At 44.3% G+C, this 16,088-nt stretch overlaps 1 protein-coding gene across 1 annotated transcript in view; it reads left to right on the top strand.

Moving 5' to 3' along the window:
• CFAP54 (cilia and flagella associated protein 54) overlaps positions 1 to 16,088 on the top strand; it is a 533,435-nt gene that overhangs the window by 73,491 nt on the left and 443,856 nt on the right. The window contains exon 10 of the mRNA XM_040344233.1: positions 9,009 to 9,107. Coding sequence (XP_040200167.1) covers positions 9,009 to 9,107 — 99 coding nt within the window. The remainder of the gene's footprint in view (positions 1 to 9,008; positions 9,108 to 16,088) is intronic.

Raw genomic sequence — 16,088 nt, 5'->3', positions numbered from 1 at the left:
GTTTGATCTGCAGTTGCCATGGTGCTGCACATATGATTAGTTATGACATCAGACACTTAACCTCCCTGGCGGTATGATTCTGTCTGGAATTACGTACCAAAAGCGGTACAATTATTTTGCAAGGAAATTTGGCGTTTTATACTGTAGGCCTGTAATTTTTAGAAATAACTCACTTAAATCTGACCAAGCAAGAGTCTTGTAGGCATCCCGGGTATGATTTTTTTTTTAAAACAAAATTATAAATTATAATATAATAAATAATTATAAATAATTATAACAAATAATAATATAATTATAATAAAAATTATTCAATAATGTAATCAACTCAAAATCACTGAAATTTGCTCAGTTGCAGAATTGTCGCTGTCATTATTTTTTTTTTTTTTATGACGAATTTCCCCACAAATCGCTATCGCTCAATTCTGCAAGTGATTATAATTTATTATCGCTGTTTTCTAGCTGATCTAAAACCATTTTTGACATAAAGGGACACTTTTGGACAATCTACAGTTTTTAGGCAGAAATTACATTTTTTATTTTTATAAAAGTACATGTAGGGCACTGGGCAGACCACTAGGGACAAGGGGGGTGTGTATTTTTTACATACAGTACTGTAATCTATAAGATTACAGTATACTGTATGTAAAGTGTTTGTTTACTTTTTTGAATTTGGCGCCGTTCTCCGCTCCCGTGCGTCGTAACGTCGCAGGGAACGGAGATCGGCGGCACACGGGGAGACTGTGAATCGAGCGAGGAAGTCCCGCTCGCTTACTCAGCGGGGTGGCATCGCTGGATCCAGGGACAAGGTGAGTAACTTGCCTGTGGATCCAGCAAAAGGTAAGCCGCGCCGCTGCACACTCTGCACGTCCACCCCGAGCGTGACTCGGGGATACCGATCCCAACATTGAAAACCAACCCTGAGTCACGCTCGGGTTTACCGCCAGGGAGGTTAATGGCTTGACAGTTTTGATTAAGAACACAAGCAAATGTCAGTTATCATTCATGGCATGCCTTAAGTGATTGTAAAACCTTGAATTTTCTTTTTAAATAAAAATACTTACCTGCTGTATGGTTTTGCACAGAGCAGCACTGATCTTTTCTGGGGACCCCCACTCACTTCTCCCCCCCCACCAAGTGTCCACCATGCCTCCTTTGGGGGCACTCAGGTGTGCTCACCCCTGAGCCGGCTCTGTGTGTCCAAAAACACACAAAGCTTGGCCCCACCCCCACTCCATCCTCACTGGCTGTGATTGACAGATCTTTAGCCTTTAGAATCACTTTAAATGTTACCATTTTGGGAAACCTTTAAACTGATAGGTTTAGTTGTGCTTTAAATAAATGTAATTTTCTGACACATCAATATAGTTTTAAAAACAAGTTAATAATGCAAAGCTCTGCCCCTACACAATGGACAGCAACACATGCAATTTCTAACTAACTCCTAAATGCACCTGTGCCCAGATTATGGACAGTAGATTGCCAACATATTCCTACCAAGAAGTAAATTACTTAAAAAAATAAATAAAAAAAAGGAATCACTGACCTCTCTAGCTGCTTGTACAGTGAAGTAATTCCTCTGAGATTACACCAAAAAAGTCTATTTAAGTTGGTTTTAGCAGTTTTTAAACAGCCACAGTGTGTTTATATCAGAGGGAAGTCTGGCTGCAATGATTCTGCTCCTCATGGAAAAAAGCTGAGATTTCAATTCCTAATGATACTTATCTGCTAACTCCTAGCTATAGAGGTGAGTATGACTTGTTTTTAAGTGCTTTTACTGCTTATTTAGAATGTGTAACTTATGTTGTGTGTATGTTTTTGGCACAAGTTCACTTTAATGCTGATATTTCTTTATCGTACACCACGGGACACCGAGCCATATTCATTACATAATGGGTTGTATGGTCACCAGAGGTGATTGGACACTGGCACAACCAATCAGAGACAGTTCCCCTCCATATAGCCCCTCCCATCAGGGGAGTACCTCAGTTTTTTCTCCAGTGTCTCAGGATTGGATGCGTGGAGATGTGCTAGCGGTAGTTTAACTAAAGAACCCTCTGGGGGCTAAAGGAGCTAGACCGTTGGGTCCATCCAGGACACTAAAGTATTACGCCGAAAATGGATGAGATCTGGACCTCACGCATAAGGCATCGCCTGTAATGTCTCTCTTCGGAGGACTGGGCTCTGAGGTTCCAGCACTTTTGCTTTTGCAGCTAAAAGGCCTGGTCAGAGTCTTTTACAAGGCCCAGGGAAGAGGGCTCCTTTAAATAGGAACCCATACCCCTGAAGGTTGGCACACAAAACCCGCCGAGATGGGAGAAGATTGGTACTGTCTGTAAAATCAGCAGTTAAACCTGTAGTGGGGATAAAGGTAAAGGGAAAAAAGGAGCCTAAGATTTTTTTCTTAAGGACCTTTTTCATTTTTAGAGAGGTGTCTTCTCAAATTTGGCCACTAGAGGGAGTAAAGCGCTGCGTTTACTCGCCTCACTCCATAAAAGTGTCAGATCCACAGGCACGCTTTCTGCTGCAGAGCTCTGCCTCTCCCTCCAGAGACCTGATAAGAGGTCTGTAAAAGCAGGGAGAAGCCCTCCATGCTTCCAGGCATGCCGCCCCAATAGATTTAGGTGCGCGCTTTATCAAGAGAGGGCACACGCACGCCGAGAATTGAAAGATGGTGCCCAGATAGGGGCCATAAAGCAGCCAGAAAGCCAGCAGCTCTTCCTTGGGACACAGCAGCAGTTTTTCGTGAGACACGTAAGCTCAATGTGGTTGGTGGGCAACACCAAAAAGAGACACCTAGGCCCGGATTCCCGTAGAGCGGCGCATCTTTAGACCGGCGTAGCGCATGTCATATGCGCTACTCCAACGTAAATCAGTGAGGCTAGAACAGTATTCACAAAGCACTCGCTCCCAAACTCGCGCCGGCGTAACGTAAATTGGCCGGCGTAAGCCTGCCTAATTCAAAGTAGGAAGGTAGTGGGCCTGATCTATTAAAATGAAGTGTGACCCCATGTAAATGAAGGGCCGAACGAACGGCGCATGCTCAGAATCACGTTGCATATACTCCCTAAGATACAACGGCTCAATGCCTACGACGTGAACGTAACCTACGCCCAGCCCCATTCACGTACGACTTACGTAAACGACGTAAAATACGACGGCTGTTAAGACGTCCATACCTTTGCATAGGCTGCGCCTCCTATATGGTGGTTTAACTTTACGCCGGATGTACGCCTTACGTAAACGGCGTAGCTTAAAGCGACGGGCGCAAGTACGTTCGTGAATTGGCGTATCTCGGTCATTTGCATATTCAACGCGTAAATCAAAGGAAGCGCCCCTTGCGGCCAGCGTAAATATGCGCCCAAGATACGACAGCGTAGGAGACTTACGTCGGTCGGATGGAGCCAAAATTCAGGCGTATCTTATTTCAAGCATCAGGTGCATAGATACGACGGCGCATCAGTGCACTTACGTGTGCAAGAAGATACGTCGGCGTAAGTGCTTTCTGAATCCGGCTACTACTCTATGCATGAAACTGTGTGTTTAAGTTGCATACTTGATGTAAATTGCTAAACTGAGCACAGTAGTATATGCATCTTGGTACCTCGGCTTGTTGCTTTGGAAAATGTCTTCCCTTAGAAAGGGTTCAGGGGCTAAGAGCAAAAAGGCAACACCGCCGGAGACAGGGGTTTCTACCCGTTCCTGCTCGGTACCTTCCTCCCCAGTAAGCCTTGATTTGCCTATACAGGAGGAACCATTGCCACTATCAGGAGTTTCTCCAGTGGCACCTGGGCCTGCATATGTCACTAAGAACACTTTTGCGGCAGCCATGGAGAGATTTGAGGAAAAGATTGCGACTTTAATCGCCAAGTCCTCACAAAAGGACAAGAAGCGAAGCAGATTTCTCTTGTCGGCTTTAGAACCTTTGTCAGAAAGATCTGAGGAGGAGAATGAAGCAATATCTGCAGAGGACAGGGATGAGGAGTTGGACGGCTCAGGGGTATCAGAAGAACCCTTTTCTGCTTCCCAAATGCTAAGATTGCAGGTGCAATGTTATGCTGAAGCAGTGCGAACTACATTCAGGCTACCCTCCTCTGAATTATCTGAATCACCTGTCTCCTCCCTGGGCTCATTAAAATCTCTGCAGAGTTTGTGCTCTTTCCCAGTTCATCCGTTGTTAAAGAAGCTAATTTACGCAGACTGGTTACACCCAGACAAGCGTTTCTCTCCTCCAAAGAAATTTGAAATTCTTTATCCCATGGAGGAGGAATTCACCAAGAAATAGAGTTTACCTGCGGTAGCTATATCTTGTGTGAACAAAAAACCTGACTTGTCCAGTGGATGACGTACAGGTGTTTAAGGACCCATCAGAAAAGAGATTGGAATCTCTGTAACCGCTGTAGCTGCAGTGGGTATGTGTCGGGTCCTAAAGGACCAGGTAAAATATGGGCTTAAGGAGTTATCTCCAGAGCAGGCCAAGTTGTGGGAAAATTTTCCCATGGCCTTATGTTTTACAATAGATGCTATGAGAGATTCGATCCAGCAAGCGTCTCGCCTTACACTCCAGTTGGTGCATATGCGCAGAGTCCTTTGGTTAAAACGTTGGTCTGCAGAAGTGCCATGCAAAAAGTTTCTAGCAAGTTTTCCTTTTCATGGTGAACTCCTTTTCAGAGAAGACTTGGAGAAATATATCCAAAAGATTTCCAGCGGAAAGTCTACTCTGTTACCAGAGAAGAGAAAAAACAAGCGACCTTGTTTTAAACCCGGATCCTGGTAAATCTACCTCCAGTTAGTGGCGACGGCATTTTCAGCCAGCCACAAAAGCCAAAGAAAGACCAGTCCCAGAGAAGTAAGAAACAGTGGGGTTCTAAAGCTAATAAACAAAACCCCAAAACCTCTGCATGAAGAGGCGCCCCCGCTCGGCCGAGTGGGGGGACGGCTTCGGCAGTTTTCAGCGGTATAGCAGACAGAGATCCAGGACAGATGGGTGGTATCCACTGTATCCCTAGGGTACAAGCTGGAATTTCGAGAGATCCCATCTTCTCACTTCCGAAGCTCAAGGCTCTCCAAAGATCCTCTAAAAAGAGCACCCTTCTTCAAGGGATTGGATCACTTGCTGTCCCAAGGGGTGATCACAGATATACCCTTAAGGGAGCAAGGTTCAGGTTTTTATTCAAACCTCTTTGTAATCCCAAAACCAAACGGAGACGTCGGACCCATTCTGGATCTGAGATCACTAAATCAGTTTCTAAACATTCGCAATTTCCGAATGGAAACTATTCGTTCAGTAGTCGCAACCCTACTAGGCGGAGAATTCATGGCGTTGATAGACATCAGGGACGCCTATTTACATGTGCCTATCCATCCCGCTCACCAAAGGTTCTTAAGGTTTGCGGTGGAGCATCGCCACTTCCAATTTGTGTCACTGCCCTTCGGGGTGGCCACTGCACCCCGAGTATTTACAAAAGTACTAGCCCCTCTGCTAGCAAATCTCAGAGCACAGGGCATAGTGATAACAGCCTATCTGGACGATCTACTTGTGATAGATCAATTAGTGGCAGGGTTAGATCACGCTGTATCCACTACGATAAGATACCTGGAGAAGTTAGGATGGATGGTAAACCTACAAAAATCCTCACAACAAGCCCAAAGAAGGGTAGAGTATCTGGGCATGATCATAGATACAGATCAAAGCCGAGTATTTCTATCAGAGTCAAAGATCAAATCACTAATGCGGTGTACACACGATCAGTCCATCCGATAAGAATGGACCGATGGACCGGTTTCATTGGTTAACCGATGAAGCTGACTGATGGTCAGTCGCGCCTACACACCATCGGTTAAAAAAACGATCGTGTCAGAACGCGGTGACGTAAAACACACGACGTGCTGAAAAAAACGAAGTTCAATGCTTCCAAGCATGCGTCGACTTGTTTCTGAGCATGCGTGGATTTTTAACCGATGGTTGTGCCTACTAACTATCGGTTTTGTCCTATCGGTTAGGAATCCATTGGTTAAATTTAAAACAAGTTGCCTTTTTTTTAACCGATGGTGCCCACACACGATCGGTTTTGACCGATGAAAACCGTTCATCAGACCATTCTCATCGGTTGAACCGATCATGTGTACGTGGCATAAGGGATCTGATCCACAAGGTCAAAGCAAAGAAGAGACCATCTATTTGCCTTTGCATGAGGCTATTGGCGAAGATGGTAGCCTGCTTTGAGGCTGTCACTTACGCCCAGTTTCATTCGAGACTGCTTCCAGGGGATATTTTAGCTGCCTGGAACAGGAAGATCCAAGCCCTGGATTTACCCATGCACCTTTCTTCACAGGTGCGCCAAGACTTCAGTTGGTGGTTAAAGACCAAGAACTTGCAGAAGGGAAGATCCTTTCGCCCAATCACCTGGAAGGTGGTGTCAACAGATGCCAGCCTAACGGGCTGGGGAGCCGTATTAGAAAAAGCTTCAGCCCAGGGAACCTGGAACAAAGCCGAGAGAGTCCTACCCATCAACTTACTGGAGTTACGGGCAGTATAGTTGGCCCTCAGAACCTGGACAAACAGGTTACAGGGCCACCCGGTTCGGATTCAGTCTGACAATGCTATAGCAGTGGCTTACATCAATCTCCAAGGAGGCAGCCAGGGCACCCAGAAGGAGGTGAATCACATTTTGAGATGGGCAGAAGAACATATTCCTTGCCTTTCTGCAATTTTCATTCCAGGGGTAGAGAACTGGCAAGTAGACTATTTGAGTCGCTAGCAGCTATCACCAGGAGAGTGGTCTCTCCACCCCGAAATCTTTCAGGCCATTTGCCAGATATGGGGGACCCCGGATGTAGATCTATTAGCTTCCAGGTTCAACAGGAAGTTGGACAATTTTGTGTCCAGGACAAGAGATCCTCTGGCCTACGGATCAGATGCACTGGTAGTTCCGTGGAATCAGTTTTCACTGATTTATGCCTTTCCACCAATCTCCCTTCTACAGAGACTGATTTGCAGGATCAAGAGGGAAGGAATTCCGGTAATCTTAGTGGCCCCAGATTGGCCCAGAAGACCTTGGTACGCCGAGATCATAAAGATGGCAGTGGGAACACCGTGGAAGCTTCCGCTTCGTCACAATCTGTTGTCATAAGGCCAAGTGTTTCATCCTTCTTTACACGGGCTAAATTGGACAGTTTGGCTGCTGAGACCCACATTCTGAAGAAGAGAGGACTCTCAGGTTCGGTACTTTCTACGCTTATTAACGTCAGAAAGCCAACTTCCAGACAAATTTACTACAGAGTATGGAAAACATATGTTTCATAGTGTGAAACTAACAAGTGGAATCCTCAGAGATATGACATAAGTAGGATTCTTGCTTTTTGCCAGCTAGGAGATGGTATGAAATTAGCCCTTAGTACCATTAAGGGTCAAATATCAGCTCTATCAGTCTTCTTTCAGAGACCACTGGCATCTCATTTCCTAGTGTGGGCTTTCATTCAGGGGGTACTGCGGATCAATCCGCCAGTCAAGTCTTCCTTGGGATCTGAATCTAGTATTATCAGTATTGCAGAAGCAACACTTTGAACCTATTCGCCACATTCCGCTGATTCTTTTAAGCAGGAAGTTGGCCTTTTTAATTGCTATCTCTTTGGCTAGAAGAGTATCTGAATTAGCAGCTCTTTCCTGTAAAAAGCCTTCATTATTTTGTCATAAAGACAAGATTGTATTACCACCCCATTCTGCCTTTTTACCTAAGGTGGTGTCGGCTTTTCATTTATATCAGGACATTGTCCTGCCTTCTTTTTTTCCGAATCTGCAGACAGCGGAGGAAAAATTATTACGCTCTAGATCTAGTGAGAGCTGTAAAGGTGTGTCTGCAGGCAACCGCAAAATCCACCATCTCCAGGTGGATTCGACAGACTATTATTCAAGCCTCTGGTTTAAGGAACCAAACTCCTCCTTTTTCGGTTAGGGCGCACTCTACCAGGGCGATAAGTGCTTCATAAGCAGTGCACCACCAGGCTTCGGAGACTCAGATCTGTAAGGCTGCAACTTGGTCTTCGGTCCACACATTTTCCAAATGTTATCAGATAGATGTGAAAGAACGTGAGAATGCCGCCTTTGGGCGAAGTGTGTTGCAGGCGGCAGTATAGAGCTTCTTGTCCATGGTGGTCTGCTTAATCTGTGTCTCCCCCCCCCCCCTTCATATAGCTTTGCTTTGGGACATCCCATTATGTAATGAATATGGCTGTGTCCCGTGGTGTACGATAAAGAAAACAAGATTTTCATAACAGTTTACCTGTAAAATCCTTTTCTTGGAGTACACCACGGGACACAGAGGTCCCCCCCTTCTTAAGGGAACCTTATTGCTTTGCTCCAAAATTGAGGTACTTCCCTGATGGGAGGGGCTATATGGAGGGGAACTGTCTCTGATTGGTTGTGCCAGTGTCCAATCAACTCTGGTGACCATACAACCCATTATGTAATGGATATGGCTCTGTGTCCCGTGGTGTACTCCAAGAAAAGGATTTTACAGGTAAGCTGTTATAAAAATCCTGTTTTTTCTGAGACCACCTTCAGTCCTTTACATAAAACCTTGTTTGTAGAATTGATGCCCTATCCTAAGTTGCATGCTTACGTAACTTTAATAAGATTGTTAATAAGATGAAGCAATATCATTAAAGTGGACATGGCAATTCGAAGCAGATATGGGCTATATAGAAGCCCTCATCCCCCGTTCTAAATTTGCTAGGGATGGACAAAAAAAAATGACCCCCAAAAAGAGAAAAAAAAATTACCATTTGATTCCAGCTTCTAGCTTCCTCATCTAGGTAAGTGTAATATACCGAAGTGCTTTTGCTGGTTTGACATAATTGAATAGCATGGGTAGTTTGCCTTGCAATTAGTAATTTTGGAAAAAAGGGCAAAAAAAACATGACAGCAAAGTCACTCTTGAATGTGAAATATACATGTAATAATATTAGCAATATAATTTGACAGTAACTGTGAATCTATATTTTGCCTTTAGGTGGAGGAGTCAAACCTGAGCGTGGTACTCCGGGTAATATCCAGGCTGAATTGGGAAGATTGCTGAATGACTGCTCACTTTTGGAGCTAGCTGTGGAAGGTGAGAATCAGAAATAAATATAGTAAATACTCATAGACAATGCTTAATTCTTATTTTAAGAGGAAAATTTATATTCCCCAAGCACATAAACATAGTGGTAGCCACATAATCCGTTTCATCACTTGTTTCAAACATGTTCTTTCATTCGAATACATAGAGAGAAATCATAAATTTATAGGTACCAATATATTAAAAAGATATTTTTATTTAAATTATTTTTATTATAACACATTAACAAAATATATTAAATGCATATAAAAAGTGAATACAAACAATAATCAACACAACCAACTCTAACCACTAGGCCATGGTCCGTAGATGTAAAAAACACTGTGAATGTACCTTAGCAGAGTGGAGGCATAATAGCGTGATTGTTGCAACTTATAGCAGAAATTAGGAGAAGGAAATACCTTACCGCCACTGTACACGAAGCAGTTCCCCAATTCAACAAAGTCTGGAAACTCTAGGATCGATCTGAATTTGGGGACCTACCTCAATAGTTTTTATTTGACCCGTTGTGAATGAATGAATGAATGAAAACTTATATAGCGCAGCACATGCGAACTAAATCGCCTCTGGGCGCTTGATGTTCCTGTCTCCTTTGATATCAAAAGAGATGAGTTTTGATCTTTCTCCTGAATGCTAAATGGTTCTCCTCCAACCGAATGCTGGTTGGTAAAGCGTTCCAAAGTCTGGGACCCTGGACCGCGAATCTTCTCTCTCCTTTGGATTTGTGGTTGGCCTTTGGTATCTGAAGTAGATTTTGATTGGTGGATCGCAATACGCGATTGGGATTATGAGCTTTTATTTTTTCGCATAGATAATGGGGAGCATTCCTATGGATACATCTATGGGTTAGGCAGAGTGCTTTAAAAGCAATTCTGTCTTTTACTGGCAACCAATGAAGGGTTCTCAGTGAAGGTGAGATTGATTCCCAGGGTTTTTTCCCAGTCACAAGTCTGGCGGCCGTATTTTGAACGACTTGCAGATGAGCGATTTGGTACTTAGGGAGTCCGACATACAGGGCATTTGCATAATCCAGTCTGGAGTTTACAATTGCTCCCACCACGACTGCTATGTCTTCTTTGGGAATGAAAGGAGTAAGTCTGCGTAATAGGCGCAGCAGATGGTGAGATCCGCTGACTACTGACCCTATTTGTGCGTCCATTGTCATGTAGAAGTCAAAGATGACTCCAAGACTTTTGACTTTGGTGCTAGGGGTGATGATTTTGCCCAGAATGGGCGGGGGTATCCAAGTTGTAGTCGGTTGCTTCATACGCTTAGCGTGAAACAGGAGAAGTTCTGTTTTCGCTCCGTTGAGTTTAAGATAACTCTTTGTCATCCAGTTCTCTATCAAAGAGAGGCATGTCTCTAGATTGAGGTGGTGATCCTTTTTGTTGCAAATGCAGAAATACAGTTGTGTGTCATCTGCATATGAATGATAAAGCAGTTTTTGGCTGCTGATGATTTCAAAAAGAGGGCGAAGATAGATAGATGTTGAATAACACCGGCGACAGGGGGGATCCTTGAGGGACTCCGCACGATAATGTGCGTTTCTCAGAAGTGAAAGGTCCTAACTTCACGATTTGCGATCGGTTGTCCAAAAAAGAGGCAAACCAAGATAAATCGCCTTCTGCGACTTTGGCTACTTCAGCTAGTCGAGTCAAAAGTAGCTTGTGGTCTACGGTGTCGAAGGCTGCGCTTAGGTCCAGCAGAACCAGAAGACAAGATTCTCCTTCGTCTGCGGCCTCAAGAGCGTCGTCCCATATTTTGAGCAGTGCTGTTTCCGTCCCGTGTCCAGGACGGAAGCCCGATTGAAGGGGATCAAGTAGGTTGTGGGTATCTAGATGCTGTTGCAGCTGTTGTACCACTACTTTTTCCATTACCTTTGAGAGAACGTTTAGGCCTGTTATGGGACGGCGGTGAATTGCGTCCTTGGGATCTAGGGTGGGTTTCTTTAAGATAGGTCGGATTATGAGCTCTTTCAACTGGGAGGGCACTATGCCTTCCTTGAATGATTGGTTAATAAGCTGCGTGATAGGAGGTGCCATGATGTCAGCGCATTCCTTCAGCAGTTTAGTGGGGATGATATCATTCGGCGCAGTGCCGTTGCGCAAAGTACCAATGATATTCTTTGTGGCAAGGATAGAGATGGGTTCCAGCGTGAACTTACCTAATTGAGGTGAATTACTGCAGGTGTTGTATGGATAATTACGGGGGGGGGGGGGGGGTGTTGAGGGTGGTTTTGTTTTGCTGAATGCTTTCCCGGATTCCCTCGATTTTATTAATGAAGTAATCTGATAATTCATCGCAAAATTCTTGGGTATCCGAGTTAGGGGTTTCAAGACATCCTGGATTCATGGTCTGAGTGACCAGCTTGAAGAGTTCCCGGGGGCGGTTTAGGGCGCTGTTAATAGCCTCAGAAAAATAGTTTTTCGTGGCTTTGAAAATTTCTTTGTGATATTTTCTTGTTGTTGCTTTGTAGATGATGAGATTCTCATCTGAAGAGCTTCTTTTCCAAGCAGCTTCCGCCCTTCTACGCTCTTGCTTCAGTAACGCCAGTTGGTTGTTGAACCAGCTGGAGGTATTTTTCCAGATGCAGGTTTTGCGTTTTGGCGCTATTAAGTCAGCTGACTGTAATAGGGCTGCGTTTATGGTATCCAGTGTATCTTCAGCCGTTTGATGCGGCTGAATTGTTATTATTTTTTCCCTTAACGTGGTTTTGAAGAGTTCCGAGTGGAGCTTCTTCTGACATCTAGTCCAGTGTGTCATCACTGGATTTGATGTTTTAGTTAAGGGGGGAGTTCGGAAATAATGAATTTAATTGCATGATGATCTGTCCATGGCAATGGTTCATTTTCCAAGATTTTTATTTCCAGATCTTGTCTGAAAATAAGATCAAGTGTGTGACCTGAAGCATGTGTGGGCCCACATACTAGTTGTTGTAGCCCTAATCCTTCCAGGTGGTCAATACAGGCGTCGGCAACAGGGTCTTGTGGGGAGTTGGCCCAGAGATTGAAGTCCCCGAGCAGCAAAAGATGTTTGCTGTTAAGGGTGTAAGTGGAGATAAAGTCTGTCAATGATGGGAGAAGCTGCGATTTTGGGCCAGGTGGTCTGTAGCAGAGAAGAATGTGGACAGTCTTCTGGGAATTTGTTTGCAGTTGCAGAGTGAGGGTTTCCATGAATGGAAGAGGGTTTTGAATGACTGGTTTGGTGATCGCAAGATGACTCTTATGGATCACCGCCAGTCCTCCTCCTCTTTGCCCTGTTCTGTTTTCCGTTATAATATGATAGTTTTCTGGCACCAATTCTCCTAGAATGGGGTTGCAGTCGGCTGTGAGCCAGCTCTCTGTAATAAAGAGGCAGTCTAAATCGTGTTGTAGAATGAAATCATGGATTTCTAGTCGGTGTTTTACTGCCGATCTTGTATTGATCAGAGCGCATGAAGTGTTCTTAAGCTGGGGTAAATGGCTGGGATTTTTGATAGTCGATCGTTTCTCAAAAGTCGCTAAAAGTCGCTCAGTTCTTAGGGCTTTTTTGGTGACGGCTGGTAGTATAGCGACAAATCGCCTCAGATCTCCAATGGTTTCTGCAGAATATTGCAGATTTGCCATGGTCGAGAAACACCAGGGGGGGGGGGGGGGTTTATCAAGGATACACTTAATCCTCGATCCTGGCTTGGTCCAGAGGAAGGCAAAAAAACCCTGGTCGTGCTACGCCAATATTCTGCGAACAGGGAAAAAAATTCCTTCCTGACCCCTTGTTAGGCGATCGGGTGAAACCCTGGATCAAGTTTAATATTGTGGTCGCTGTCGGCTAAAGAGGATCCGTGCAGGGGAGGAATTGAGCGATTGCTGGGAGGAGAAGGTGCTCTTCAGGGGTGGGGGGGGCTTTATTGGGCCGTTTGGTGATGGTTGCCGGGGGGGGGGGAGCGGGGAGAGCGGCGTGTCGCTAGGCCGCGGATGAAGCCGCGGCCTTTCCTAGATCACGGCTGCCGCGATTTCCTCCAGGCCGGCGCAAATGTATGAGAAAAACGCCCGAAAGGCGGCAGATCGAAGCGGAGAGATGGCGGGGGGGTGCTCTGAGTAGGGGTGGTAGTGTGGGAGCGCAGGAGGGGGATAACAGGGTCTATCCGGGCGGAAAGCCGCGGCTTTATCCTTAAAAGAACGGCCGCAATCAACCCCCGGACAGAGGGCAGGAGGAACGGGTGATGATCTGGTAAACACCAGGGCTTACCTTTAAGGAGGGAGCCTGTGAGAGGGGCAGGAGATGGTCTGCTGGAGGCCAAGGGAAGGGAGGCATTAGTTGGTCCTGGAAGCGGTGGTGAGTGTGCTTCGCCGCTGGGGGCTGGGAGGAGTGCACCTGTCTGCAGACTGACTGCCTGTCTAGCTTGTCCCTGAGTGGAGTAGACTCGTCGGAAGCGTCCTACTCCACCTGACGGCTGACTGACTGAGCAGTCTCTAGCTCTCTGTGTTATTGTTTTATCCATATCTGATCTCTTTATGCTTCTTTGTGTGCTACAATGCAACTAGATGTTAGTATGCCCTATGTACCCAACATTGTGTGGTTAAAGGTGTTGTAAAGGATTTTTTTTCCCTAAATAGCTTCCTTTACCTTAGTGCAGTCCTCCTTCACTTACCTCATCCTTTGATTTTGCTTTTAAATGTCCTTATTTCTTCTGAGAAATCCTCACTTTCTGTTCTTCTGTTTGTAACTCCACACAGTAATGCAAGGCTTTCTCCCTGGTGTGGAGAAAGCCTCTTGAGGGGAGGGGGCGAGCAGGCAAGTCAGGACACTCTCTACTAGATAGAGAAAGGAGCTGTGTGTTAGTGGGTGTCCTCCCCCCTCAAGAGGCTTTCTCCACACCAGGGAGAAAGCTTTGCATTACTGTGTGTAGTTAGTCAGAAGAACAGGAAGTGAGGATTTCTCAGAAGAAATAAGGGCATTTAAAAGCAAAATGGAAGGATGAGGTAAGTGAAGGAGGACTGCACTAAGGTAAAGAAAGCTATTTAGAGAATTTTTACCTTTACAATCCCTTTAAGCCTTAATATAATGTTTGCTACTTCACATGATATGTTTTTGACTGCAGAGTTTTTATTGCTCTACATATTTGTCTCTTGTCTTGAGTCTTCAGTATTTTGAAAACTTTATTCTGTTTTCTGATACGTTTGTATATTTTTTTTATTGAACCAATAAAAAATAAAAAAAAAAGGAATACCGTTTTAGAGATGCAAGCTCTACATGTTTCGTGATACAACGCTTCTTCAGTAAATGGAAAAAAACACTTAAATATACAAATCGTCAAATGCAATATATGCATTTTTGTTTTTGTAAAGGAAGAATTTATGAGAAAAAAACATAGATTTAGACTGAATTCAGGACCCCAAAACTAGGAGAAGGCATGCAACCAGGACGAGGAAAAATGTGGGAATACACCCAGTATCCATAGGTTAAGAGCCTGAGGCCTCAACAGGAGTAGTGCATATGTCATTTAGTCTGGGGGAATAGAAAAAGATATATCCATAAATGGAATACATCAATATATCAGGGACCATATATGTCCCTATCTATAGTCATTGTTAATTGAAAAGTAAATATATCATACTAACCTCAAATAATGAGCATGTATCAGTTATTCATGCTCAATAATAATAATTGCAGAGATACAATTCTGGATGGGTAATAGTAGTAGTACTCCTGAAGAAGCCATTGTGTGTCTGCTTGACTGCTCATACTGAGGAACCTATCCTCAGGCCGCTAGACATATGATAAGTTATGATAATTTAGAAGTATACATCCCATACACTGGATGTGGTGATGGTGTCTGTCTTTCTCCATTTCACTCTACATATGCACTACCCCTTTTAATGCACCAGGCTTTCTTTTAACCACTTGCTTACTGGGCACATATACCCCCTTCCTGCCCAGGCGAAATTTCAGCTTTCAGCACTGTCACGCTTTGAATGACAATTGCGCGGTCGTGCGACGTGGCTCCCAAACAAAATTGACGTCCTTTTTTTCCCCACAAATAGGTTTATTTTGGTGGTATTTGATCATCTCTGCGGTTTTTATTTTTTGCGTTATAAACAAAAATAGAGCGACAATTCTGAAAGAAAAACACCATTTTTTACTTTTTGCTATAATAAATATCCAATTAAAAAAAAAAATATTTTTTTCTCAGTTTAGGCCGATACGTATTCTTCTACATATTTTTGGTAAAAATAAAAATCGCAATAAGTGTATAGTGATTGGTTTGTGCAAACGTTATACAAAACGGGGATAGAATTATGATTTTTTTTTTTTTTATTATTATTATTTTTTTTTACTAGTAATGGCGGCGATCTGTGATTTTTGGCAGGACTGCGATATTATGGCGGACACATCGGACACTTTTGACACATTTTTGGGACCATTCACATTTATACAACGAACAGTGCTATAAATACGCACTGATTACTGTGTAAATGTGACTGGCAGGGAAGGGGTTAATGTGTGCCCTGCTAGGCAGAGGCGTATCTAGTGAAAATGGCGCCTATGGCGAGCACTGAAACTGCGCCCCTGTCGAAACATTTAAAACCCATCTTTCAGATAACCTTAACCAAAAAAAACAGCTAACAAAACTAGTGATATTTATCATCCCTTGTGATACCTTGGGTAGTGACATATCCTCTTTATGGAGAAATCTGGGGTTTATTAGACCCCTGATTCCTCCTCTGCCCTCCAAGGCCAGGTAAATGCAGAACCAATACAGGGAGTGATCAAATCTTCATCACTTAAGGCCTTTTTACAGAGGAGAGGGAAAAACGTATGTGCCTCCCTCTTCTTTGTGCATTGCCAATCCGACCAGGTGAAATGGGAGAGCCTAGGAGAACAGGGGAGGGCTGTGGCTGAACGCAGCAGGGATAGCGCTGCCATTGTCCATTAACAAAGGTGCTGAAAAGGAGATCCTGCCTATGCTCGGGAGGAGGGAAGAGACCCTCA

This window comes from Rana temporaria, chromosome 3 (assembly GCF_905171775.1).
Source record: "Rana temporaria chromosome 3, aRanTem1.1, whole genome shotgun sequence".
NCBI classification, from domain to species: Eukaryota; Metazoa; Chordata; class Amphibia; order Anura; family Ranidae; genus Rana; species Rana temporaria.
Note: the sequence above shows the minus strand (reverse complement) of the source record. Positions and strands in the feature narration are given on the sequence as shown.